The sequence below is a fragment of the Gymnodraco acuticeps genome, unplaced genomic scaffold (assembly GCF_902827175.1).
Source record: "Gymnodraco acuticeps unplaced genomic scaffold, fGymAcu1.1, whole genome shotgun sequence".
Lineage (NCBI taxonomy): Eukaryota > Metazoa > Chordata > Actinopteri > Perciformes > Bathydraconidae > Gymnodraco > Gymnodraco acuticeps.
Genome location: NW_022990317.1, coordinates 811140 through 837391, shown reverse-complemented (window position 1 = coordinate 837391; position 26252 = coordinate 811140). Strand labels below are relative to the sequence as shown.

At 40.2% G+C, this 26252-nt stretch overlaps 1 protein-coding gene across 2 annotated transcripts; it reads right to left on the bottom strand.

Annotated features, from left to right (window-relative positions):
• Window positions 1-6241: 6241 nt before the first annotated feature.
• LOC117550616 (proline-rich protein 7) lies at window positions 6242-24315 on the bottom strand. 2 transcript variants are annotated; one of them, XM_034223047.1, is made up of 3 exons: window positions 23966-24315; window positions 16778-18689; window positions 6242-7807 (listed from the first exon to the last, which is right to left on the bottom strand). In XM_034223047.1, exons 2-3 carry the CDS (start codon window positions 17109-17111, stop codon window positions 7227-7229), a joined length of 915 nt encoding a protein of 304 aa, XP_034078938.1. In that variant the 5' UTR covers window positions 17112-18689; window positions 23966-24315; the 3' UTR covers window positions 6242-7226. The 2 variants fall into 2 exon arrangements, with proteins under 2 accessions (XP_034078938.1, XP_034078939.1); XM_034223048.1 differs by having other exon boundaries at window positions 16778-18684.
• Window positions 24316-26252: the final 1937 nt, after the last annotated feature.

Genomic DNA, 26252 nt, shown 5'->3' with positions numbered 1-26252 from the left:
CTAACCAAGTTAAATGACCCGGAAGTCCCTCAGTGGCAGCCATGATAAATGCCGTTCGAATTCTCTAGATGAAAGGAGGTTTCAAACTTCCTTTATAACCTCCTTTAGCTTAGGAACCACTGGACCTCCCTTGACGAAAGGAGAGGAGGAAATGCTGCCCCACAATGCCTTGCGGCCGCAGCATTTGCCGTCACACAACAGTCGGCCGTTCACGGAAACAACCGATTATGACCGAGAAATGATATCATGAAAGTCACGGTGCTTATTAAGCATTTTAAAATGTATGTGGTAAGTTGCCAAAGTGCTTTGTTCTGAACGTTCATCAGTATTATAATCAAAGAGAGAAATATGAACGTTCGTTTTTACTGAAATTATCAAATAAAGTCAACATCTCACAGTGTTTACTGAGCTGTGGGGTTTGTTCAACTTTTAGAAGATGTTTGAATGGTGATATACACAGTGATAGATGTTAAGGACTCACGTTTATAATAAATACATCTGTATTTATTTTAAGATCTTTTCATAGTTCATACAATCATACGTATTGGGATCATTTGTATACATGTGGACCGGAGGGAGAGGGTGACGAGCATAAGTTTCACTTTCCTTTTTTATTTCAATTCCAACTTTGGTCATGAAGAATATGTTTCTCTGTTGTCCACGTTCATAAAGCATAAAACAACAGCATCAGAGCACGGTGCAGAGTCTCTAGATGAGTTTACAGTAGTCCATCCTTCTTATTATACATCCATGTTGTAGTCCGCTGTATAGAAAACTGTAGTTTCCATAGTTTCCCCACAGCAGCAGACGCACACAATGACGTCCGCTGGCGCATCATAAACACGTCGGATAGTGAAAGTGCATTCGGATTCTCTAAAGTACCGGGTTGCGTTCCGATAATCCAAAAATCAGCTCCTAAATTCTAACCCTATCTCCTATTCCTTGACCTCTGAGTGAAACGTCACGAGGTTAAGAGATAGTGGATAGGAGAATTCAAAAGGATTTAGGAGAAGAGACTGCGGTGCTTAGAGAATCCGAATGCACTTTCACTATCCGACGTGTTTATGATGCGCCAGCGGACGTCATGAATGTGCGTCTGCTGCTGTGGGGAAACTACAGTTTTCTATACAGCGGACTACAACATGAATGTATAATAAGAACGAGGGACTACTGTAAACTCATCTAGAGACTCTGCACCGTGCTCCGATGCTGTTGTTTTATGCTTTATGAACGTGGACAACAGAGAAACATATTCTTCATGACCAAAGTTGGAATTGAAATAAAAAAGGAAAGTGAAACTTATGCTCGTCACCCTCTCCCTCCGGTCCACATTAATACAAATGATCCCAATACGTATGATTGTATGAACTATTAAAAGATCTTAAAATAAATACAAATGTATTTATTATAAACGTTAGTCCTTAACATCTATCACCATTAAAACATCTTTTAAAAGTTGAACAAACCCCACACAGCTCAGTAAAGTACGGAGCCCTGGAGGGTTCATAGAGAGAAACATAAATAAAACGTGGCCACGTTTTACTTTCTCGTGCGCACGCTTTAGTAACTCGTGCGCACAAGTTACTAAAGCGTGCGCACGAGTTACTAAAGCGTGCACACGAGTTAATAAAGCGTGCGCACGAGTTAATAAAGCGTGGCCTCGTTTTATTTAAATTGAGGGATTCCTGTGTGACTCACAGTATCTGCTGCCCACAGCTGATTTATAGAAGGAAAACCTCCTTCACTTTATGAAATCTCTGCGGCACCAGTGGCCTGTACTACGAAGCAGGATTTGCTATTTACACTATTCATTCATGAAGTATGACGCTGCGCTGTCAGCACGCGTCTCCATGTTTGTCTCCATCGCGTTTGTTAGGGTCAGTTAAGCCGGGTAAATCGAACATATCCAGGTCCAGGGTCTGTTGAACTGGCTTCGTCGTACAGGGCACTGGAGGCAGTAACGTGTAACTCAGCAGAATCTGAGAAGAGCAGCACCAGATGCAAAGAGCTGTGCCTTTTACTGTTTACTTCACTGCGTTTCCCTTCATTAGAACCGCTGAATAGAGATCGAGGCTGCTACGTTTAACCACACACACCTATACACCCATCGAACTACCAGAGTATTCCCCCTCGCTTTATGAAGGAGATGTCCTGTCACCGGGGCGCATGATATGTGTGTGTGTGTGTGTGTGCTCAGTTCCGCTCTGTGTGCGTGTTCGTGTGTATCCGACACCACCGGCATTTGTTTTCAAATTACCACGAACAGCACACGCACACACACAAAACGAGGCCACGCTTTATTAACTGGTGCGCACGCTTTAGTAACTGGTGCGCACGCTTTAGTAACTGGTGCGCACGCTTTAGTAACTGGGGCGCAAGCTTTAGTAACTCGTGCGCACGAGTTACTAAAGCGTGCGCACGAGAAAGTAAAACGTGGTCACGTTTTATTTATTTTTCTCTCTATGAACCCTCCAGGGCTCCGTAGTAAAGACTGTGAGATGTTGACTTTATTTGATCATTTCAGTAAAAACTAACGTTCATATTTCTCTTTGATTATAATACTGATGAACGTTCAAAACAAAGCACTTTGGCAACTTACCACATACGTTTTAAAATGCGTAATAAGCACCGTAACTTTCATGATATAATTTCTCCCATTATCATTTGTGTCCGTGAACGGCCGACTGTTGAGTGACGGCAAATGCTGCGGCTGCAATGCATTGTGGGGCAGCATTTTCTCCTCTCCTTTCTGTTAGGGAGGTCCAGTGGTTCCTAAGCTAAAGGAGGTTATAAAGGAAGTTTGAAACCTCCTTTCCTTTCATTTGGAGAATTGGAACGGCACTTATCATGGCTGCCAGTGACGTACTTCCGGGTCATTTCACTCCGTTAGGAAGGTTCCTAAGCTAAATGGACTATTGGAATGGGCCCCCGCAGTCTCTTCTCCTAAGTCCTTTTGAATTCTCCTATCCACTATCCCTTAACCCCGTGACGTTTCACTCAGAGGTCAAGGAATAGGAGATAGGGTTAGAATTTAGGAGCTAATTTTTGGATTATCGGAACGCAACCCCGCAGTCTCTTCTCCTAAATCCTTTTGAATTCTCCTATCCACTATCCCTTAACCCCGTGACGTTTCACTCAGAGGTCAAGGAATAGACGATAGGGTTAGAGGTTAGGAGCTGATTTTTGGATTATCCGACCGCAACCCTTGACTTCATTGGGCCCAAAAAGACTCTATCCCATTGATTTACAGTAGGAACACTGGCACTTACGTATTCCTTCTTCATATATTCCGTTTGCCGTTATTTAACAGGCGAGGGGTGGAAGTGATTTCCGGCCGTTGGATTCAGTGTAGTTTGTTGTTTATTTAAGAGTACTTGTAAAATACCAAATTGTTGTAGCTGTTAGCATCTGCCACGTCTTGTATGGTTTGCTCTCGCTCTTCCTTTATCCCCTATTTATAGCAGCAGCTAATCCCTGCAACCAGCTGTTCAAATTATTATAACATTATAAGCAGTACACATATATGGCTAATAAATCCGTTTTATAGCCCTTATTTAAATCATTAGCGTCTAAAAGTTGTACAATGTTGTACAAATGGCTCCTGTGGGGATTGCCGACAGTATTGAGTATGTAAGTCGCTTTGGATAAAAGCGTCTAACAAGTGACATGTAATGTAGGCCTAATAAAATGCTCAGCCGTTGCCGGGACGATGAGTGTTGGAGTGGACTGATGTTCTCTCTTCACTACATGTTCACAAACATGGCTGAGCAGGTTGCCAGGCAACACGTTCTCTCACAGATGCCATCCCAGGCCTGATATTAGACAGTCGAGTCAGGAGAAAAATCTCAGTGGTGTGTCGTTTTTTTGTTTTGTGTTTTTGTCTTTCTGATGGGTGGAAAAATGTCATCCCGGGCCAGCAGGAGGAGTCACGCTGACAAACTGTCGGATTGTTGCCAAGGAAACTGGTTCGTAATTTTATCATCAATGTCATGACCTTTTTTTTCTTTTTTTGTAAATAAATGCCCTCCTTACAGCTTTTGAGGACTACCAACCTCAGAGTTTATAATATTTTACTAGGCATGCATAGAAATATATATATAAAGACACACAATAATAATTTCATGTCGTAGACCGCTGTTGGGTTTAAAAAACGGTATTCTCTGCACTAATTCTACTTTCAGGAAGATATTTTAGGACAAAATAACCGATTTAAAAAGAAAAAGAGAAGATTTTTGTTGCTATTTTACCTTCAGTGCTGAAGAAACATTTAAACCCTGACCTGTCAGTGGGGCAAAGAGTCATTTATTTCTTGGTTGCTGTTGTTAAAGCACAATATCTCTTTTTCTTCCTGTGAAATACAGCAAATCTGATATCTGTGTTTGTCGAGGCCTTGGCGTTGTTTGATTGAAGGTGTGTAGTCATAATTGAAAGAAGCAAAGCATTGCAGTATTTATTGTCTGATAACTTCGAACATAACACATTACTCTCTCGCACTGCATCATGGGAAATAAGTGGCAACATGATCATTTAAAACCATTATTACCATTATTTTGTGGCTGCAGGAAAAGGCTGAAAGGATATGACATTTACACTAATTGCTGTAGTTGTCGCTCTCGCTCCAATGTTCTTGTAGGTTGAAATGTGAAGTTCATAACTGGTGATCTCTGTAGTGGGTGAAAAAACCTTGATCGGCCAACAAGGGTAGAAAACTGCTGCCGCACAACTATTTTCTTCAAGTGGAGAAGAATTTCCTCCAAGGCCACATCATTTATGATTTGAAACAGGTGTTTAACTTTTCAAACCTGATGCAAAATCACCAATATATATAGTCTCTTAAGACCAGAAGGAAACATCGATCTCAGGATATGACTAATTACAATATAGACAAAAACACCTAGAACTCTACAAAACTAAATTACCTGTTATTATAGCATGGTGGAAACCTTTAGTACAACACATACAAAAAATGACCAGTGGGCCTTCAAACAGCAGGGTATTTGATTTTCCACTAAACATTAACTGCGTGGTACCTTTGTGAGCCACTGCGGTCAATCTGTTGTGAATCACAGTTATCAGGTTTTAATAAAACTGTGTCTGCACTCTGGTGCAAATGGCATTGTTGACTACAGTCACCCGGGTGTACATAGCAAAATGTATTGTTGACCAGTCAAATAGCATCTGCCTTAATAAAAGACCTGATGTGTAAGGAAAAGGGAAACTCGTAGTTCTTATATTTTAACTTAAACTTTTTTAAGCTAAAAACCCTTTTTCAAGCTTTTGTGAATAGTAATTCAACTTAAAAAAACACTAAGCTTGTTTTCTATTAAAATATCACTTCAAGTGTTTCGGAGAAGACTCTCGCATCCACTACTGAGTGTGAGTGACATCCCTTGATGAAGTGAATTACTAGCCTTGTTATCAGCACATAAAAAGGCAGAACATTGTTCGTAAATTGTAAAGCATCTTTATGGGAGATGAGTGGCAGCAAAGTGCCTGTTTCCATTTCCTCGTTTCTCAATGTTGCATCAAAGAAGCGGTAGCCTTAGACGGTAGACAGTTGGAGATAGATGATGATTAAGATGGAAGTAAAAAATAAAATGTTGAAAGAGATAGTAAGGATAATAAAAGGAGGAGGTGAGGAAAGGTTAGAGTGACTCAGAAACTAGGAGTCGGAGAGAAACGGAAACTCACAATTGACATTTTAAGGCTTTCCCGATTGGCAGAGGCCGACGTTGAGAAGGAATTTATAGCTGAGAGAAGCAGAGGAAAACGAATGTGATAATCTGATTAATTTTGGAAACTTAAGATGTCTGGAAGTGAAGGCTCGAGAACATCTCTTATGCCCCTTTTGATTATAAATTAAAGTAGAAATTCTGAATGGTACAGATTCTAAAGAAGATTATGACTAACAGAGTTGCTAAATTGATGTTCGCTGTATTTTAATCTCACTGTTAACAGCTAATTTGCAAACTTCTAATTGTCAACCGTTTCTTAACCCCAAAACAAATGCATGACTTCATAAAAACAAAATATAAAATATTACAGTACTATTTTCGGCTCTGTAAAGGAGACGCTACTGCAAGTAAATCCAGAAAGTACTGAAGTTAAAAACTTTAATTTTGATGTCAAGATGCTCTGAAGAAGAATCTAATATTTAATCAAGTATTTAGTTTTGAACATAAAAACACAATTAGCTGATCCCATATTGTTCTTTTAACTCCACAAATTATTAGAAGAAGCCTAGCATGTGAAGATGTTTTTATTTCACAAGATCAATTCGAGCATTTGTCACAAAGCTTAAGAGAATGATAGTAACATTTGTACATGAAAACATTTTGTTTTTTCACTCAAATGACCCAGACGTCGCCATTCTGCGACCACCAAAAGGGCCCAGACTACCAGATCGAGGCCAAACCGCAACAGTTTGCAGTAACGTCATTAGAAACAACAACGCAGCATGTTACAAAATGCAATCCAAGTAGGATTGGTTCTCTGGAGAGCTTGTTGTACTCCGTTTGTTTTGTCTGTCGGTGTAAAAACTGGCCTTCGGGGCTTTAAAGTCACAAACATGGTGGCCGACTCCACACTGAAGGCTCACACGCTCTTTTGTCACCGTTAATACTTGCAGTCCTTGAGACGAGCTGTGAACAGAGTCTTTCGGAAATTCCGTGCGGATAAAAGAGGAGAGGTCGACGTGAGCAACAGACAGTTCCCGGGAACCATGGCAACGGCAGGCTGGTACAATAGGTTGTTTCGACACAGAGAAACGAGAGGAGAACCGGGATGAACACAAAGAAAGGGGGAGATAAAAAAAATGGAGGATGAAAGGTGGAGAAACAGCTGTGCTTGTTGCTCATCCTTTGGAATTATTACTCATCCTTTTTTTTCTCCTTCTCTGTTGTTTGAAAGACTCAAACATCGTTACTGTGACACCAGCATGCCTCTGTAACTCAACCACACTGGTGCGAGATGTTGTGTTTAATTTCCTCTTTTACTCCGAGCCGAAAGCCATGATCCCAGCAACAGAGCTGCCTGGGGAATTTAACTCCTGACGCCTTTCGCAGCACTTTTTAGATCTTCAGGGGATTATATCTCTACTACTAGCGCTGTTAGTGCTGTAAAAACTGAGCAGAAAAGGAGGCATCTTTATAGATCTCCTGCTTGAAGGCTCTTTAGAGATAGACCCACTCATTGGTTACTAAGACTTATTTTCTAATAATCAAGGTCTAAACGGCGGTGCTACGACCCAGAAGAGGGAAGGCTGTTGGCAGGCCGCAACTGGGCTCCAGTCCCCTTAGTCCATGAACCCCCTGAAGCCCCTGAATCCCCCCTTGAAGTACTTGTATCCCTCCACTGAGTCCTTGTATGCCTCCACTGAGTCCTTGAATCCCCCCTCGCAGCCCATGTTGAGTCCTGGGCTCTCTCCGGGGCATGGTCGCCATCGTGGCAGCTGCCTGGATGGAGCGGGCCCCCGGCGGCGTGAGGTTGTTGTGGTTCAGGTCTATGTTGGATAAGAGATGACCCAATGAGTCCCAGCGCTGGGATGAAGGCAGGCGAATGAGGGAGGAGTAACCTCGCTCAGGGAATACGGGCGCTACAGGAGGCTTGCTGGTCTCCGTTGTGAACACCGGAGCTGGATCCTGGTGTTCCCTAATGGGTGGGGGCTGTGGGGGCGCAGCTCGGGGCGGAACGGGCTTCAGGTAGGTGCCTCCCCGCGGGTCCAACAAGACCTCACTGTAGGGTGGGGGAGGGTCCTCCATCAGAACTGCCTCCTCATAGCAGGGCGGCTTCCCAAATACGTCTGTGTCTGTAAAAGAAAATATAGGATACTGGATTAAATGCAAAACTCCCAACTCGTCACTAGAGTTTGAAATATAGAATCTTATCTCCTGATATAGGTCAAATAAATAGTAACGCATATCTTTGAAAAGTCCCAGGGTAATTCACCGACAAATGTAATGTACTGAACTATTTATTGGAAACTTGAGGGCAACATTTAAAAACAAAACTGCAATCTTCCAAGTGATTTGAGTGTTGTTGTTCAAATTAATTCAATAGGGGTAATGGGTGTCATGATGTCTCAAAATCTGATTTTTTTTTTTTTTTTTCATTTCAAGAAAATAAGTTATCAAACTTGAATATCACCCCCAAAACATTGTGATAAACTACTTCCTACTGTGATAGTGTGGCAATGTGTTCAGTAGTGTGAACAAAAAGCATCACAGCACAAGCTCTGTGTCCCTCTATCTCTCTCACACACGTTTTATTTTTCTCTTTCACTCCTTCCTATTTTAGGCGCACTTGTTTTCCATCTTTCTGCTTCTCACTGAAGACTGACGCATCATTTCTAGTGGTACTGAGTAAACAGCATCTAAGTCGCGTTATAAAATGTTTTTGCTAACAAAACCATATCAAATGTCAGTGATGACGTAGATTCACGAGTGTCTAAAATTGCCTTTACTTTTATTGTAAGCGAGTCATGAATGGGTAAATGATGGAAAGACATTGTTGGTGCGTGGTTTGACATTTTCAACATTTGTTTTACTCAAACGTACCTAGATTCATTTGATCAGATGTTTGATAGCAGCCATTAAAGACACCCTGTAGACATACATTCAATAGCTATGTTTGCAAGTGTGGCTTAAAATAATGACAGATTCAAAACCCTGCTTCCTGATTCAAGTTTGCAAGTGTTTGCAATACAACACAATTCCAAAGTCTTTTAGTGCAGAATGATTATCAGCTTTTTCCACGTGTGTCCTTTGCAATCTTTCCAGTCAGATGCATGGTACAAACATCAAATTATGTCATAAGAAATATTTAGATTTCAGCAGAATCATTTTTTGAGTAAATGCAAGGGGGTGGTTGAAATGTTTCTGTCCGTCTGTGGTTAGATGATGGTGAATGTTTGTTTGATGGCTGTGTTCATGTTTGTAAGTTAGATAAGAAGGAAAACTATTAAAAAAACTATTACTAAAAGCAGAAAAACTATAAATGTCAGTAGTTGTTCCAAGTCTACGGAAGAGGATTAGGGACACATAAAACATTTTTTGGGAGGATTTGAAAAAAATATGTTTTTTTGTTCTGAGATCAAAGTCCGAATTCTGACTTTTTTTCTCCCAAAAAAATTATGTTTTTTTATTCTCAGGAAAAAAATCAGAATTCTGAGATTAAAGTCAGAACAAACAAAAAAAAATCATGTGGCCCTAATCCTCTTCAGTATAAATCTGTGTTGCAAACTGAAGTCAAAAATGTAAATGTATCCCTTTTTTGTTTCTGGACAGTACAAATAATTGACAGAGCAGATAATAAATGTTGTACTGGAAAGTAGAAAATGTTATTTAACCTGCATTATGTTTATACAAATCATTTCCTGTTGCAAATTATTTGTATAAACATAATTACCGGAGGCTCTCTGAAAATAAACGCATGAAATTACTTATTTTGTTATTCTTGTCTTGATTTGTTTTCTTCTGCACAATGCAGTGGCGGCCGGCCCATAGGGGCGCCGCCCCACCTCTTCCCACATACAATTTTTTTTAAATTTAAAAAAAATATATATATATTTTATATTTTTATTTTTAATGAACAAGGTAAATATCATACAATTGGTATCAGTAAAATGTATAATCTACAATAAAATCTCGTTTAAAATTGTGCCGTCAAATATTTTGGTCACGAGGGCGCTCACGTTGGCGCCCACGTTGCTTACGTGCGTTGACGTGAGTTGTTTTTTTAGACTCGTGAGTGACCAAGGTGACGCAGTAGTTGGATGAGAATGGCTTCGTGTGCAGGTGGAGTCGCCGGACCTCGGTCCGCACCCAATTCCGTGCAAGAGCTACTCTCCAATCCTTTCGAAAGGAGAAGTTTGGGAGATAAATTGATACTTAAAGACCTTGGACCGGACCAACCCGATTTGTATATATCGCAGCAAGCTCGTGAAAAAGACAAAACGTATCAACGAGGCTTCTCACGTAGCTGGTACACCAGAAAGGCATGGCTAGCTGGATGCAAACAGGTAAATGCTGTCTTTTGTTTCCCATGCTTGCTCTTCAAACAGATACGATCTGTTCAGAAACTAGACAAAAGTTAAACAAGTACAAACCACAGACTGTCTGTGTCATGGAGAATACAGTCGCTGGTTTATTTATGTCTGTAGGCCGTTGTTGTGAGTGTGGACGGTCGGAGCATATATAACGTTAGCTTAGCCAAGCTCTATTTAGAAAACACGCATTTTAAAAGGGTTTTTCGCCTGCCGTCTGTCTGCAGACTTGTCAAAGCGTTAATTCATGGTTTTGACTAACTATCAGTATGTTGTTAATTCGGCATCATTTTGAAACGTGTATTACAATTAAATCACGGTAAAATATGTTCATCTTGTTGTAGTTGTAGCCCCCTTGCCAGCGATTCTCTCTCTAGTTTAGCATACTCAGCCCGACTCAGCCTGGTTGTTCCTGGCCCTAGAACCACGATTTTATGGGGCCAGAAAAACTGTGAATTAGGACCCGCTAGCCGGTACTAGGCCAAGTGGAAACGCAACCAAAAACGGGCCCCGCACGGCTCGGCACGCTTAAAGCGAGCTCCGCGCTGCACTGGAAACGCGCCATTACATCACCAGAAGTCCTAATTTAAGGGGTAATTTCTCCCAAAAAAAAATGAAAATGATTTTTGTTCAGGGAAATATGTTGTTGCGTGACACTAAGGACAATTTTATCATAATGTTTTTATCTGAACAGCCAAACAAAAGCAATGGCGATGTCTTACTTGTTCTCTTCTGATTTAACCATTCACACCTGCTGCTGATTACACTCGTCAGCAGCTCTCTGAGAAGCTCAAATCTGTTCACATTTGCAACCCATTAGAGAACTCCTCCTGAAATGTTTTGACTGATGCAGACATTTTGACATCGTCAGTTTTTTCAGGTATTTCAGCTGTCACAATGCTTTTAGGGTGCACCAAGACAGGATTCATAGTCAACAGACTCGTTTTGCTTAGAGACATTGCGGTTGCTACAGCTGACATAAGTTAGTGGATATTTATTTTGTTCTTTTAAATGATTTTACAACCTTTGGTCGAAACAACAGAAAGCAGAGTCCTCAATTGTTAAAATTCAGATGTAGCTTAAATAGTGGTATTTTAGCAAGGCGTTACCTGACATTAATGTGACAGTTAAGCAAAAAACTAAAGAAAATGTTCTTAAGATAAATATAAGCACAAAAATACGCATTCATTCCTGCAACATTTCTAAAATACCTCATAGCTGACAAAGAGAGTCAGAAAGAAATGGGAGTTTCTTCTATATTGTCAGTTTAAAAGGAACATATTTTTGGACCCTGGGCAACAGACATCAATCTCAAAACAGTGTTTCGTAACACCTGGAGGCAGTTTCTTTGTCCATGTTGATACATTTGTCCAGATCCTAATCAATATTTATCAAAATGTTGCACAAGCTCTCCTCCTGCTTTAACATTATCTAGTCTCCTGAGTTTCTCGCAGAAGTTATTTTGGAAATTCTGAAATATATATTCGGGAATATGTGCAAGAATCAAAGAAGGTTTGAAGCCTGCTTTTGATGTTAGGCTATCCACTAAAGAGATGATGTATTACTCTTGCTGCTTCAGAGCTTAATTTACCTCTTAAACTCCATTCAAGTTTTCCCAACATTTGACGTGATAGCTAGTAGGCTAGATTGAAATGTCAATGAACTTTCTTTTGTTGTTAGAATTTTGACTAAACGGTCCAAATTCATACACTGAGCGTTCACAGTGTATGACATGGCATGAGGACTTGCCCTCTTCTCCAAATATGGTCACTTCTAGTTACAAAAAAAACAAGAAAACTGTGGCTAAAATGCCAAACTCAAGGCTTCAAAATGGTATCCTGGTGGCTGCGGCCACTTTTTGAATACAGTCTATGCTTAGGCCAAATATTTTGCCCCTCATCTACTTTCATGTTTTAATTGTTTTCGTATTTCATTGTAACTGATCACTTTTGAATGTAAATTATCCTGAGTTCCAGCATCCCAACAGCAACAAAACAAACCCACAGCCCAAACCTGTTTACAGGCAATACAACAAACATGTACAGTGGTACAAATCCACAGCTGTTTGTTGAACTGTTGCCATGGAGCTGTATGTATTTATAGATGCAAATGTGTGTGTTCTTGTGTATGTGTGTGTGTACTCGGCCAGAATCCATCACTCCTCCATCATGCCTCACAGATACATACAGGATCCACTGTCATTGTTGTCCTAACTCCCCCGTCCATGTGTTTCTGCTGTAAAACAATACTGCCAGCACGCAGAAACACATGGGACGGATGTTTCCAGCAGGAGGATCAGAAGGCTTTCGTTTAAAGCACCAAACACAGTGTGAGCATGTACTGTATGTAGTGCAGTGTTTCCGTTTGCAACTATTTTTTTTTTCTCATACTGATATTCTGAACAATCTGTGCTATTGTGTTAGCTGTAAAGTATCTCTACTGTAGGCTATTTTTATTATATGTACAGCACTTTGGCTCGACCAAAAATAGTTTTTAAATGTGCTATATAAATAAAACTTGATTTGATTTGATCCAACTTTGACCGGAAATATCTCTTAAGTCCAACCAATGTCCAATAAAAGTAATTCTGCCTAAGTTCTATTTCAAATGTATTAAAAATAGGCTGAATAGACAAGTCAGCACTACAGTAACTTCTCTCATTGATGCCACAAGTGCACAATGAAATGCCATAGAGGTGAGTACAGTGTTACTTGCTTCTGTTATGCAGAACAAAATAAAAACAGCGCTTGATTAAAGGTACAATACAAACATCCTTTTAGGTTTCACCCATGGATGCATTTAGAGAACTGGATACATCGTTGGAGGCTGAGCCCCGTTCATTCCTATAAAAAAAGATACGTGGCGCAATATGGCCTGGCTTTAACAAAAATACCTGGATCTTTCGACAATCTTACGCATCCATTAGGCCCATTGAGCGATTCAAATGCAAGTCAATGGGAAAACCTCTCCTAGTTTAAATCATATCTCTCTGAAAGACAACAATTAATTTACATCAACAACTGCAAATCCTCCAATGCTTCAGTCACCAACGGCATCCCCCAGGGTTCTGTAATTGGTCCCCTGCTCTTTATCATCTACATCCTCCCACTTGGACAAATCCTCTGTCTCACCAACTCCGGTTCCACTGTTAAGCTGATGACACCCAGCTTTACGTTTCTACAAAATCTATTTCTGCAACCAACACACACCCAACTCACCAACTGCCTCACTGAGATTGAAAAATTGATGCGAAACACTTTCTCAAACTGAACTGTGACAAATCTGAAATAATCATCACCGGACCAAACTCACTTACCCGCTCCTCCCAGGATTTTTCACTGAACATCGATTGCATAATTGTCAACCCCTCAACTTACATCTGTAACCTTGGCATCATCCTCGACCCCAGCCTCACTTTCCTACCTCACGTAAACCATGTCACAAAAACAGCCTTGTTCCACCTCAAGAACATTGCATGCGTCTGAACCTCCCTCTCTGTCACTGCCGTTGAAACACTAATCCATGCATTCATTACATCCAGAATAGATTACGGCAATGGCATTCTTGACGGTTCACCAGCTTCCAATACAAAATATTGTTGGGCCTATGGCATCACATGACAAACACGTAAATTATAACACCAAGTTTGACCGCTATTGAAATTTGCTTCAAAGGCGGCTCTCTTCCTGGGGGCTTCACCCCTCTTGTCCTTTCTCATCTCTCTCTCCACCATCATCTCTAATGCTATCCGAATAGGTGTAAATGGAAACTCAGCACTTTCACCATCTCAACGCCTCTCTTTTTCTCTCCGTTAATGAAATAGCTCCGGCTTCTCCCTCTCCAGCCTCTGTTGTGCTCAGCTGGTCGGCACCTGCTTCCCTTTTAGCTCGGCTGCTGCCTGGATACTGAAGCTCTTCATCAGTCTGCTTTGTGACCAAGACTCCAGCAACCTTTTGTTTTATCCGATACTGTCTGTCTGTGCTCATTAAGCATCTTTGACAGCAGCTGATGCTCTTATACTCACTCCAGCTTTCCTTTTACTCTCCAGTAATCCCTCTTTCTTTCATCGCAACACTTTACTAGCACTCTACAGATTTGAAAAAGTTTCCTCCAACAGTGCTTTTTATTCATTCTCTTAATTTTTTTTGTGTCATAGTTCCTGTGCTGATTATTTTAAGATGAATTCTTGCTTGCTTCTTAAAAAAGGCATGCATATTAGTCAATTCTAATGCAATAAATAACAACTACAGAAACGAGAGACTTGAGACCTGGACTTATACAAAATTAAATAATATTGATATTTTTAAAGCAGAATTGCTGCACATGTTAATGCTTTAATGTTGCTTATAGCTTGAAGGATTTTCTTCTGGTCCTTCAGTGCCATATGAAATAAATGCGCTGCTGCTCATTGCTAATACTGCTAAGCACTGACAATCATTTTCACTGCAGTTGCAAGCTTTGTTTAGCTTTCAAGGTTGAAGCTTGAAAAATTGGCTCCCGTTTACTTCTGCCAGAAGGGTGAAGCAGAATGCTCCCCAAACCTATGAATGAATTTCCATACAAATGTTGTATATGCTCACACACACTGTTTGGGTTAAAAAAAGAAAGAAAGATGTGCTCAGGGCTGCAATGTTGGACAGGAACAAGTCTGATTTAAGGTGCCCTTGAGCAAGGCATTGAAATGCCAACTGCACAAGTGGAGCAGCTCTGTGTGTTAGTTTGTGGTTGTGTTTGGCAGCTGCCCGGATGGAGTATTTGAACAAGGTAGGGTGATTAAAGAGAGCATTTATACCGGGTGGATCAGGTTGCAGGTGTCTGAATTGTTATAAAAAACGTTTGAGTGATTCAGGGTTGTGGTTACGAATGGCTGGATAAACTCACCCAACAATCACATTGGCAGGTTGGTCTAAAGTTTGGAACGTCGTCTATATTTGCCAAAGCCAGAATCCTTCCCTTAGTTCTTTGACTGGCAATGTCTGTCAGTAGACTCCTTTTCTTCTTGATGGTTATGTAGTAACAATAAAAACATTGGTTCCCAACCTTGAGGAGCCCCAAATATAAAGTAATGTCTACTTTTATTCTTCCCAGGTTGCAAGTTGTGAAATTGACAAGTGATTTCCCTTTTTCAGTTTGATCCTTTTAAGAGGCCTCTATACATACAGTACAACTACTGTATGTAGCATTTAATATTTGTCGGAAAAATAGACACAACTTTGGGTTTTCTAACTTAGACTGCAAGAACTGTACATTTTGTCCAATTTCTTAAAAAACTAATTGCATTAGAAAGGAACACTTCAGAGTCATTAATCAATAATTCGTAATGTAAATATGAGATAAAACATCCTTTAAGATGGAGCCCTGGGGAAAAATGGCCTCTCTGTTCCTTCTCGCGCCCAGCTGTGCTCCTGTACTCTCCCTGATTGTCCCTTTCTACCCGTCTTTTTTTTATGTTCCTCTTATAGTTTAGCTGTTGTTGCTCGTTCCATCACTGCTCGGCCTCCACAGTCACCACCCACGCCTCAGCAGCAGCTGTCACCATGACGCCCCGCGGGGGAACGCTGCTCGGCAGGCAGAGAGCTGGAAGCTGGGAAGTGTCTAAAATATATCTGACACAAAATGAAATCCTCCTACTGTCCTCTGCCTCTCTGTCTGCATCTTAACTGCTCATATAGATGTGAATTCATTCATTATTTCTCAGTCTGTTGTATTTTTTGTTGTAACACGTGAAATATGAATTTGTTTCATAAATAAAAGCAATTAAGGTGTAATGGGTTTAATATTTCCTTGAGGCGTGCACTGGTTTGTATTGTTTACAGGAGATGGCCACAGACAAAAGTTTTCGCCTTCTTCCACTTCCTCTCTTGTATTCGCCGCCCTCAACACTTTGCGCACTTGTTCGTGTACCAGAATCAGACGGTAACCTTGGTGATGTTTATCAGCTTGTTAGCTTGTGGATACTCCTACCTGCTGAGTTTGGAAAGACTCACTGCTGCAGGTGATAGTTTGACTCTTTTCAGTTGTACTTGTTTTACATTTAGATGTACTCTAATCTCTGATTTATTTCCTATCCTGCATACTATTTTTAACACAACAAACACATTGTTAGATTGTTGTTATGTTACTTAAAAAAATATCACTGCAGGGTTAGGTTAAGGTTATTGTGATTTTCAAGGACTATAACCTAATATTTCGTGAGGATAATGAAGCATTAGTTTCAAGTAATGCCATTAGATCCTGTTAGCTAGCCTGACACACTAGATGTTCTGTACCACAGAACCACCCGAGAAGTCGTCTTTGGAAAGCTTTTGTAAAAGGGCAAACTTTCAAAAATGCTTGCTATTCGATAAATAATCTGGGTTTAAACGTCTATGACAAGATAAGGTTAACCAACCAGATCAACATAAATAGACTGACAACAATGATTTCCTTAAGATCTCGAGAAATGGCAAAACTAGCTGCCATGCAAGGTAAAAGCTCAATGACAAAAACTCAAATGTATATACAGAGGTTTGATTGGTGTACTGGGGCAAGACTTACATTTCCAGGAAATTGGTGACATTTGAAATCCTTCTCCTTACAACAATTTCCCCTAATGCCTCTTTTAACCTCCTCCACCATTCAACCTCCTATATATTTCATAGCAAAATGGTTTAATATAAACAAGGGCAACCTTAAAGAAACATTCATATGAGCATTATAATGTATGCAAAGAAAAATACAAGTATTTGTTGTTACCTGGCATGCTGATCCAGTTTGCCTGTGGCATGGGATGAGGAACCTGCAGAGGGACAGGTGGCGACAGGGTTTGAGGAGGACAGAACTGCGGGGGATCTCTGGGCAGCTGTAAGGGTGGAGGAGGAGGCGGCGACGGGTATCCTGTGGGGGGGCAGCCGAGTGGCCCCATCTCTACGGTTCGCAGACACTGCTCCCTCAGCCTCTCCTCCTGGTGGCGCTTCAGCCGGCGCTGCAGGAAGCTACAGAAGCAGCAGAGCATGACGATAACGGCCCAGACCAACCAGAAGCCGGAGAAACAGGCCAGGAAGGTGTAGGTGCCCTGAGACATCACCATGGTGGGGAGAGGAAGGGCTGAGAGGTCCCCCAGAGACAGGAAGAAGTGATGTAAGGTACACAGGGTGGGATGTACGCGTTGTCCTCTGGACGCTGTTAATCTGTGCAAGCTTGTGGCTTGTGTTCCCACGGTCAATAAGCAAAATTCTGTCACTTTTACATTCAGTAAAAAATCAAGTTGCTGACATTGCTATCCTTTGGGCTGTAATCCAAGGGGAGCATTTACAAAATATAAGCAGTTAAGAGCAGTCCAAGAGAGGTTTTATGTTTCTGTCTGCAACTTTTAAGCCACGTGACTTAAATACTGATGCTTTGAAGTCAGTTCAGTGAAAATGTTTTTTTTTTACAAAAAATAAGATCCAATACTCTGTTAACTTCGGGTTGTTTCACGATGGCCGCTCTTTCAATTCTTTACACAGACATTAAATGGCTTATGCTTCCTTGTTGAAATTATCAAGAAAACGATATCCAAGGTCCTTAGAATTTCCTGAAGAAAGGTAAATGGCAATCATTTCAATTTAAAAAAAGTTCCCATGGATGGTTGATGAGGAAATCCATTAGGTATAATCTTTAGCTTTACTGACAAAAACTGTTACATTTCTGGATATATTATATATGATTCACAGTTACAGCCTTGGTCGTGTTTAAGAAGGGCCGTCAATAAAAAGTAGCATCCTCAATAACATGTGCGATCACCTACATTAGCATCCTCATTAAATGAAACGTAATTTAAATGATTTTCCTTGAAGAAGGTTCACAAAGAATCTAAATGCCGAAAGTTAATGATGAGGTTAATTGGCTTGGTGACAGCGGCGGCTTGCCACAGAATATAAATTACAGGATATTCCACGTTCAAACAGAAACTGGGCAAACAAAATATAATGTGTTCAAATTGCCTTTCTAGAAATGAAAAACCTAATGTGCTAGAGCTGCAAATTCACTGTAAACATTTTTATGAAAATCTTGATTATGCCCTTTTGAAATATCAAAAGATAAATACATTTCAACTCATATCAGAGTCTATATTCATTTCAAAGTTACTGAATGGTCCAAAAGCTGTTTAATAGTTCCAATTAGTTCCGAGTTAAATAGCAGGAAATTAAACAAATCTTTCTTTCTGCATGTTAATCAGCTGTATCCGTCCAGAGGTCTTTGAAATCAGCAGCAGCAAACATCCATTTCAATTCTCCAAAGGCTCCACCAGACTTCTTTCAATAATCCACACTCAGCCAGTGGTGGACACTGAAAAAGGTTTCAATCTTTTCGGATGGAAAATAAAGCTGTAACTTCATCTAACTTTTAAGGCTGAACTTCAAGTCCAAAATACAAGAGGAAAAAGAGAAATTGTGGAATCTAGAAGACACAAAAGCCTGGATGAACCGAGGCAACGTCCAATCAGAATAGGCCAATAACTCAGAGTTGATGTGTAAAACCCTGTTGGACACGTTCTTGGAAGTGAAGTCAAAAAGCTGGTCCCTTCAGGGCTGTGGAGGAACAGAGTCGGGGGTCCGTCTGCACCACAGGGACGCCAAATTCTTCCCTTTCAGATCCCAGCGGGACTCCTGGACCTCACGCTGCTCTACAAAAACACAAAGGGGAGGGATGAGACCATCGTCAACGAATATTCAGAGGAAAAACCCGGAACATTTTCACACAGTGAGATCTCAGAGCAGTAAAAACAGCGCAGAGGCCATGTGCTTATAAATCTCAGCTGTTCAGGCAGGATTATGACACCGACCTCGGGGGGTAAGTATCAGTTTCACACTTCAGAGAGCAGCTCACAGAGAAAACATTCACATTGATGTAGTAAAAGACACAGAAACAGAAAACAGGACACTTTGTTCCTTATTTTTGTTAAAACTAATAAATGACTTCAGCTATGTTTTCACACTGAAATGCCAATGACAAGGACTTTTACTTTCAAATTGCTTGAGTCATTGATGGTTAAGAAAAAGCCTTCCAAAATAAAACAACTATTCTGACTCCACGATCAACAGGACTACTTAATAAACACTATAATGGTTTGGTTAAGTTTAGGCACAAAAACTATTGTTTACTACTAAGTTTAGGGAAACGAGTGGGTTAGGGTTAGGGTTACAACTCTCTGTAGAAAGTGTCATCCAACAAGTTGTGTTTGGACTTTGTGGTTTTAATTCATTCTGGCTGTTCTTTGTTACTTGAATGTTGACATTTGTCGTTTAAGGGGAACTGCCAACAAAATGGTGGCCATTTTTCTTGGGGTTGTCCAGATTCAAAATTCATGAAATTCAACAAAAATGCAGAAAATTGACCAGCCATTAGGGTTGGGCAACTGAACAACTATATTTAGGCCTATACATTGCCAATTGTTTTTGGCTTACTTAACAGTCTGCTGCCAGCACGAAAACAGCATGGGTGTTTTTCTGTCAAGTTTCTGTCTTGACGGCGAAATCAAGCAAATCTTAGCTCAGCGAAAGAGAAAAAGTTTAATCCCAAATGGGTTAGATTGCATTTAAGAGTTTAACAAGGAAACTAGGTGTAAGAAATGGGGCGGATACACCTGCTACTATGCAGAGATAGTAGTAGAAAGAAGGCTTAAAGAACAAGGCTGACAACAGAAAAGTCCACTTTAACTCCACATTAATGTTATTTCTATAAAAAAGTCTGCTTTTAAGAATGAAATACAGTCAATAATGTACTCTGGCAAAGGCAAATGCTGGCTCATTCTAATAGATCACCTTGTTTTATATTTCCAATAATGTGTGTGTTCTCCTAAAATAATTATCTGGCGTAAAGGAAACAGTTGGCAACCTTTAAATGCCGAATACATGGATCATTCTGGGCCACAACCACAGCAGAATAATCACAGACAAACAGCAGCTGCTTATCGCTTCTTAATTTGCTCAAATCTCAGGGAGCTTTCCTGCAGCTTGATTAGCTGATGTCTGCAAAATGTTAGCTTGACCCACAATTCTGCCAAAAACTCTTATTCCCACAGTGCACATGTAATTCCAACGATGGTGCCGACCATCCAAAGCCTGACTCCAGCCACCTAGTAGGCTTTAATTAGACAGCAGACCTGTCTGTGGAGCTGACACTCAGAAACTCTGTTTGAATATTTCTGCTGACAGAACTTATACTACCTGTATATTTTTAAATGTATAGATTATCTGCTCATCTCCACATGACTTTCTGAGAGCCACCCTCAGTGAATAGATGACATTTTTTGGCATAAAGAAATAAGATATCTTTTGACACCTACTTGGAACCATATTTGAAACAAACTGTGTGAATCTTCTCTGTATTTTCTCAAGCACTAACTGATTATCTTGAAGGTGTTTTTTGTTACTTAATTGGACACTTGTACTGTATGACGGTTACATTTGAAGCTCAAGTGGCGCAACAGTGTTCGTGTCATGTATTTATTTGTCATCTTCCACCTCCATATCAATTTTGCGATTCCCACTTCCGTGTCTTTTGTATTTTGAAAGCTGAGGTGATTCATCCGCAGAGGCCTTCATGATATTTCAATTTGTTGGTGCTGGTGTGGAAAGGAGCTTTTGTGTACTCCCCCACTTCTTGCATGTTCGATTCAGTCATCATGTAGGAGCATTCAACGATATATATACTAAGACCTCCACCTCCACAAATGTGCGAAAACACACGTACAAAGTACATACTCACTATATGTACTGTATATGCCTATTTAGTCTTTTCTATTTGTCTCTTAGTCTACTATCTGAAATAAACTGATCTTATCCAGAAGTGATCATTTCGACTAGAACAAAAGGGTCAACAGACAAAACAATAAAAACAGTAGTAGTAGTGGAGGATGTTTCATTATAAATCATTTAATGCAGCATAAAAAACTGTTTGCATAGAGACTGCAACAACATTAAAAGGCCTAACAATTACTTTTTCAGAAGGTAAAAGTTAAAGTTCATGCTTCTTTGTAGTGAACAATAGTGATTTGAAGTGTTTATAACAGTCTGTTATTAACTTGAATACATTGTTAACTTGGCTTTAAAAATCCTCCACCACTGATATCATACTTCAAAGCATTATATACAGTGCATTTGGATGATGAGAAGTTAAAAAATCTAAATGCTTCCGTCTAATTAGAACTGGTACGTTGTGTACAGTTTGTTTCAACTGGTAAACTAAACAAAACAATATTACAAATATTTTAAGAATCCTCTTTAAATGTTACTTTCCTCCTCAAACACAGGATAATAAAACCAGTTTCAGGTGGATCTCTTTATCCAGCCAGTGGAACATGTGAGGATTCAGTGTTTTTGCTTCAAGGGCACTCTCCAGGCCTCAGCAGGCCACTTCATTTCCTCTGAGGCTTCAGAAAGCAGCATGTCTGTCGTCGCATTTCACTCAGAGTGAAAACACACACATGATCGCTGGATCCAATAGAGGTTGGGTTCAGACGGAAATCTTAAGATTACCAAAAAATGGTTCCTTTGAAATTAATTTTCTTTTTACTACTTGTGTCCTTGCATTCTTTAAACTTTACTCATTTCATAAAGATCATTGAACTTCACATAAACTTTTAAAAAGGTAAACTTCTTACTTTTCAGCAACAACATTTAACAAGGTTTTGACATCTATATTGGTTCAAATAGTAAACTGATATGAATACATATCCAGATTATGCATGACAATCCAATTTATATGTTTCGCATTAGAAGATCAAACTGAATGTAAAAGGCCCAAAAACACTTGAAATATGTGAAAAACTTCACTCGGTATCCGAATACAAATGATCAGACACCAAATATAAACATAAAAAGACTTAGTTTATGTTTTCAGGTTATTTTCTATCCTCTAAAATGCCCCCTGCTGGTCCTGTGAAGCATTAACTCACAGTTTTCTCTCTTCAGGTGTTCCTAATCAGGCCTGATTGGGCAAGTGTTTATATAAAGAGGGAAGGAAAGACTGAGCAGATTGATGGGACTCATCTGCAGTTTGTTTCTCTTTGCAGCTCACTAGCTTTGGGAAAATGGCTCCCCTCATGCCAGTCATGTTTTGTTGGCCTTGGTGTTCAGTCGTTTTTTGGGAGCGTCGAGACGAGGCCCAATGTATGGTTATTTTTGAAGAGCCATCTTTTATTTTTGTTAAGTTTGACCACCCTAACTGTTTTTTCAATCTTGGGTCACACATATTTAAAGCCAGACTCAGACTCAACAAATAAAGCTCTGTTGCATTAAATGATATGCTAACAAAGACAATGCTATGACATGCATGGCATGCTAACATTTGTAAACTTTAAGTAAACCCAAAGAGCAAATGAGGCAGATGTGTTTGGTTGTGCAGGTATATGAAAAGTAGTATAACAAAAGTTGTGATCCCTGAGGATTCCCCCTGTATGCTAGGCTAACACGGCTAACACATGTTCAAGCCCTGAAGCACCACATCATTAGCTAAATGTCATCTTTAGCTTTTACTCTGCATCTTTCAGTATCAAGTGTTGGCTTGTCCTTCATTAACACTTATGTTTATCTAAATTCACTGGCCTGCTCACACATTGATGTGTAAGATAAATGTGATAAGATGGTGTAATGTAGGCCTACAGCAATAAATGAAACAAATAATGAATTAATGAAGTACATGATACCACAGTCACTGGTACATTTTTATATATAAAGCCATGTTAGGGAAACTTCCATCCTATATCTGCTCCCTGATCTCACGGAAAATTATAAGTGGCTACTGCCTGAGATCGAATGCTGTAGTTTTATTAAATGTGCCAACTGCTAGGACTGTCTTAGGGAAGATGGCTTTTAGATGTGCAGCTCCTCTGTCTTGGAATAGTCTGCAATTGAAATGGAAACTGAGCAATCTGGTGCCACTAAATGTGTTTAAAGCTCGGTTGGATGCTACTCAATCGGAAGCTGTTGGTACCTGTTCATGTGGATAGTTATGTAAATTGTAAATCCCTGTAATGATGCTGTATGATGTCCTTTTTGTTGTTCTGTTTATGTTTTTATGTATTCATGTGGAACCTACTTGAGCAGGTCTCCCTTGAAAAAGAGATCAATGATCTCAATGGGATACACCTGGGTAAATAAAGGTTTGAAATGAATACCAAACGTACACAGTTTTCTTTTAATGCACCTTAAATACTCAATTTTAAGTATACAAATATGGAATATACACCAGTAAAATATGTATTCTGTGGGGCTGTCATGGACCAAAGAAATTGATGAATACATTTTTTTTTTCATAGTTTCTTCAAAGATAATTTGCAGAAGGACCACTTTAAAGGTTTAGATATGTGCTTATTAGTTTCATAGAAAAATAAATCTTAGGTGACTAAAAGCAAAATAACTGATTTGGTTTGCTAGTGGTGTAGACGGTAAACACAAGTATGCACAGGATATCCACCTTTCATTTCATAAAAAGTCTTCCTAAAAAGTCTTGTCTGAAATGTGTCTTTTTCCACCCTGTGTTTCAGCATCTCTATCTTCTGAATTAAAGTCAATGTGTGTCAAGTCATCCAAAACCTAATGATGATTTCTACATTACGCAATAGACGCACTGCTGTGTGTTTTTTCCTCAATGTCCTTTTTTTAAAAATATCCTCCATCTGAAAAACAGCAGGAGGGCTTGTCAACAGGAGTGTAACGATTGTTGGAAAATCAGCTACAATAAGCCAATTAGTGCATGTGTGAGGAGAAGGACATCCTCTCTGCATGGAGCTCATGAGATAAGGCGACAGAGCAGGTCATAAAATACATTAAACAACAATTACGTCGAATTAAAGTCACAGCGTGTACACACACGCACACACACACGCACACACACACACTGCACAGGACACCACAGGTCCCTGTTTGAATCATATGTTATTTATATTAAAAAACTCACCTTATTTCTAACGAGATGGCGCACTTAAGTAGCTCGCTCCATGCCATGTAAGTTGTATGTCCAAAATAAAAATAAAAATAACTACAAAATCGATCTTAAAATATATATTTTTTATAATTAAACCACTTTCTTGCATCCGTTCCCTGACCGGTTCGTGTACAATCCACCGGCTATTGTCAGATTATCGCCCGTAAAGGATGCGAGCTCCCCGGCACTCTGTCTCCTCTCGACCGGGAGCAGGACAGGAAGGCTAATAAAAAAGGGGGTTTATCGGTTCACCTTGACAGCCTGGCTCCTCCCCCTCTTCCTCGCTCTCCTCTCATTCAGTCCCTCCTCCCTCTCTCCAGCTTCGTGACAGCAGCCTGTATGTCTGAATGATGATGAAGAATACTGATCATGTGCCGGCAGGGGTTTTCCAAGGACGCGCACGACTTGGCACAGACCGGTTGACTGTGGAGAGGGCGTGTAAAAGTGTGAATTATTTGGGTGATATTCACAAGCATATGCCAAATATTATACACGGTTGTATTTGCCTGTCATGATTGCTCCCTCGCCTGCAAACCTTTTCCTGTGCTGACATTGTACACAAGGAGGAAAGCAACAACCCTTTTAAGCTGTAGGATGTGGATCAGAAAACTGGTTTCAATTAATTACTGCAGTAAATGTACGAAGAATAGACACTGAAAATGTATTCCAAAATTAACATGGTTGTGATTTGGGTGTGTGCCCTCTGATGGATGGACATCATCTAAGGTTACCCGTTCATTTTACTATGGCGGTCATTTTTGAAATTTTTGAAATTACTCGTAAATGTCCCAACTTGTAACCTGGGAAGGGTCAAAGTAGATATTTTTTGGGGGATCATCAAGGTTGGGAACCACTATTTTTACCGATACCCCATCCGACAAGAAAACATAACATCTACAAGATTTTGTAGAAATTGTGTTTTCGCTATTGACAAATGCAAATTAACCCTACTTTAGACCGCCTTTTCATAGATCAAGGCAGTGCTGTACAGTTCCTGATGTGAAACCCTTCTAATGCTAACTCTAAACACGTTTTTTGGGGCCCTTTTGCCTTTTTTATTAGACAGGACAGATGGGTGCAACATGCAGCAAAGAGACACAGGTTGGATATGCAAACAGGCAGCTTTGGAAAGAACACAGCCTTTGAACACGCCAACAAATTTAAATCGCTATAAACAGCTGCTTCCAGTTGATAGCCCATGTGTTAGAGAATAAAATGTTCCTGTGATTAGCCATAACTCTGCATCATTAATGTGTTTTACTTTAGAGAAAAGGGTGGTGGTTTCCTTAACAACCGTCAGAGTTCAAGGTCTGAGCCCAGTCTACCTGCAGCTGATTTGACTGTCAAACACGCTGCTTCTTCATTAGACTGAAGTCAAATCACTGTGAGCACACAGCCTCTGGGAACAGTCTATTTAACAGAGATGTAATTGGAATTCTGTAAGGCAAAAGAAAAATGCATTTGAAATGTTGAAATATCAATCTGTCTGGCACAGTGAATTGAATTTGACTTATCCCAGACATACAGATTGGAGTTTACAGAGAGGATATAGATAACAAAGTTTATAAAAAGTAAGCACCACAGTAATTGCTGCTGGTGGAGGGCACATGCACAGTAGACTACTTCCCTGCAAACTATATTTTCTGTAGGGGGATAGCAGGGCCATGCCTGAACATAATTTTTTTGAGGACCTGCATTTGCATAATCATAAATGTGTAACCTACATTACAACCTACTCACACAAGAGCAAGTTTCAAACTTCTCAGAATTTAAAGAAGAAGAAGATAGACCTTTATTGATCCCGAGGGGAAATTCAGTTTCCACTCTGTTACACGCACATGCTTTTTATACAGGTGCATACAAGTGCACACAGTTATGTTTACAACATGCACATACATATACAAATACACTCACAATTGAGAGGTCAAAAGAGGTAAAATCGTGCATCAACATATTGGAGCAGCATTTAGAAACAACACTGCAGTTCTGCAGACCTCAGCGTGAGCTCAGAAGTTTGTCACCAAGCACTGATGAGAAAGAGACCTCGTATATAGGGTTGAAACTGGCATCCTCCTGCAACATGACAGCAATAAAACAATACAGGGACGATAGCACCTAGTTAGGATGCCACCTGGGCGCCTCCCTAGGGAGGTGTTCCAGGCACGTCCAGCTGGGAAGAGACCAAGGGGTAGACCTAGGACCAGGTGGAGGGATTATATCTCTTCGCTGGCCTGGGAGCGCCTTGGGATCCCCCAGTCAG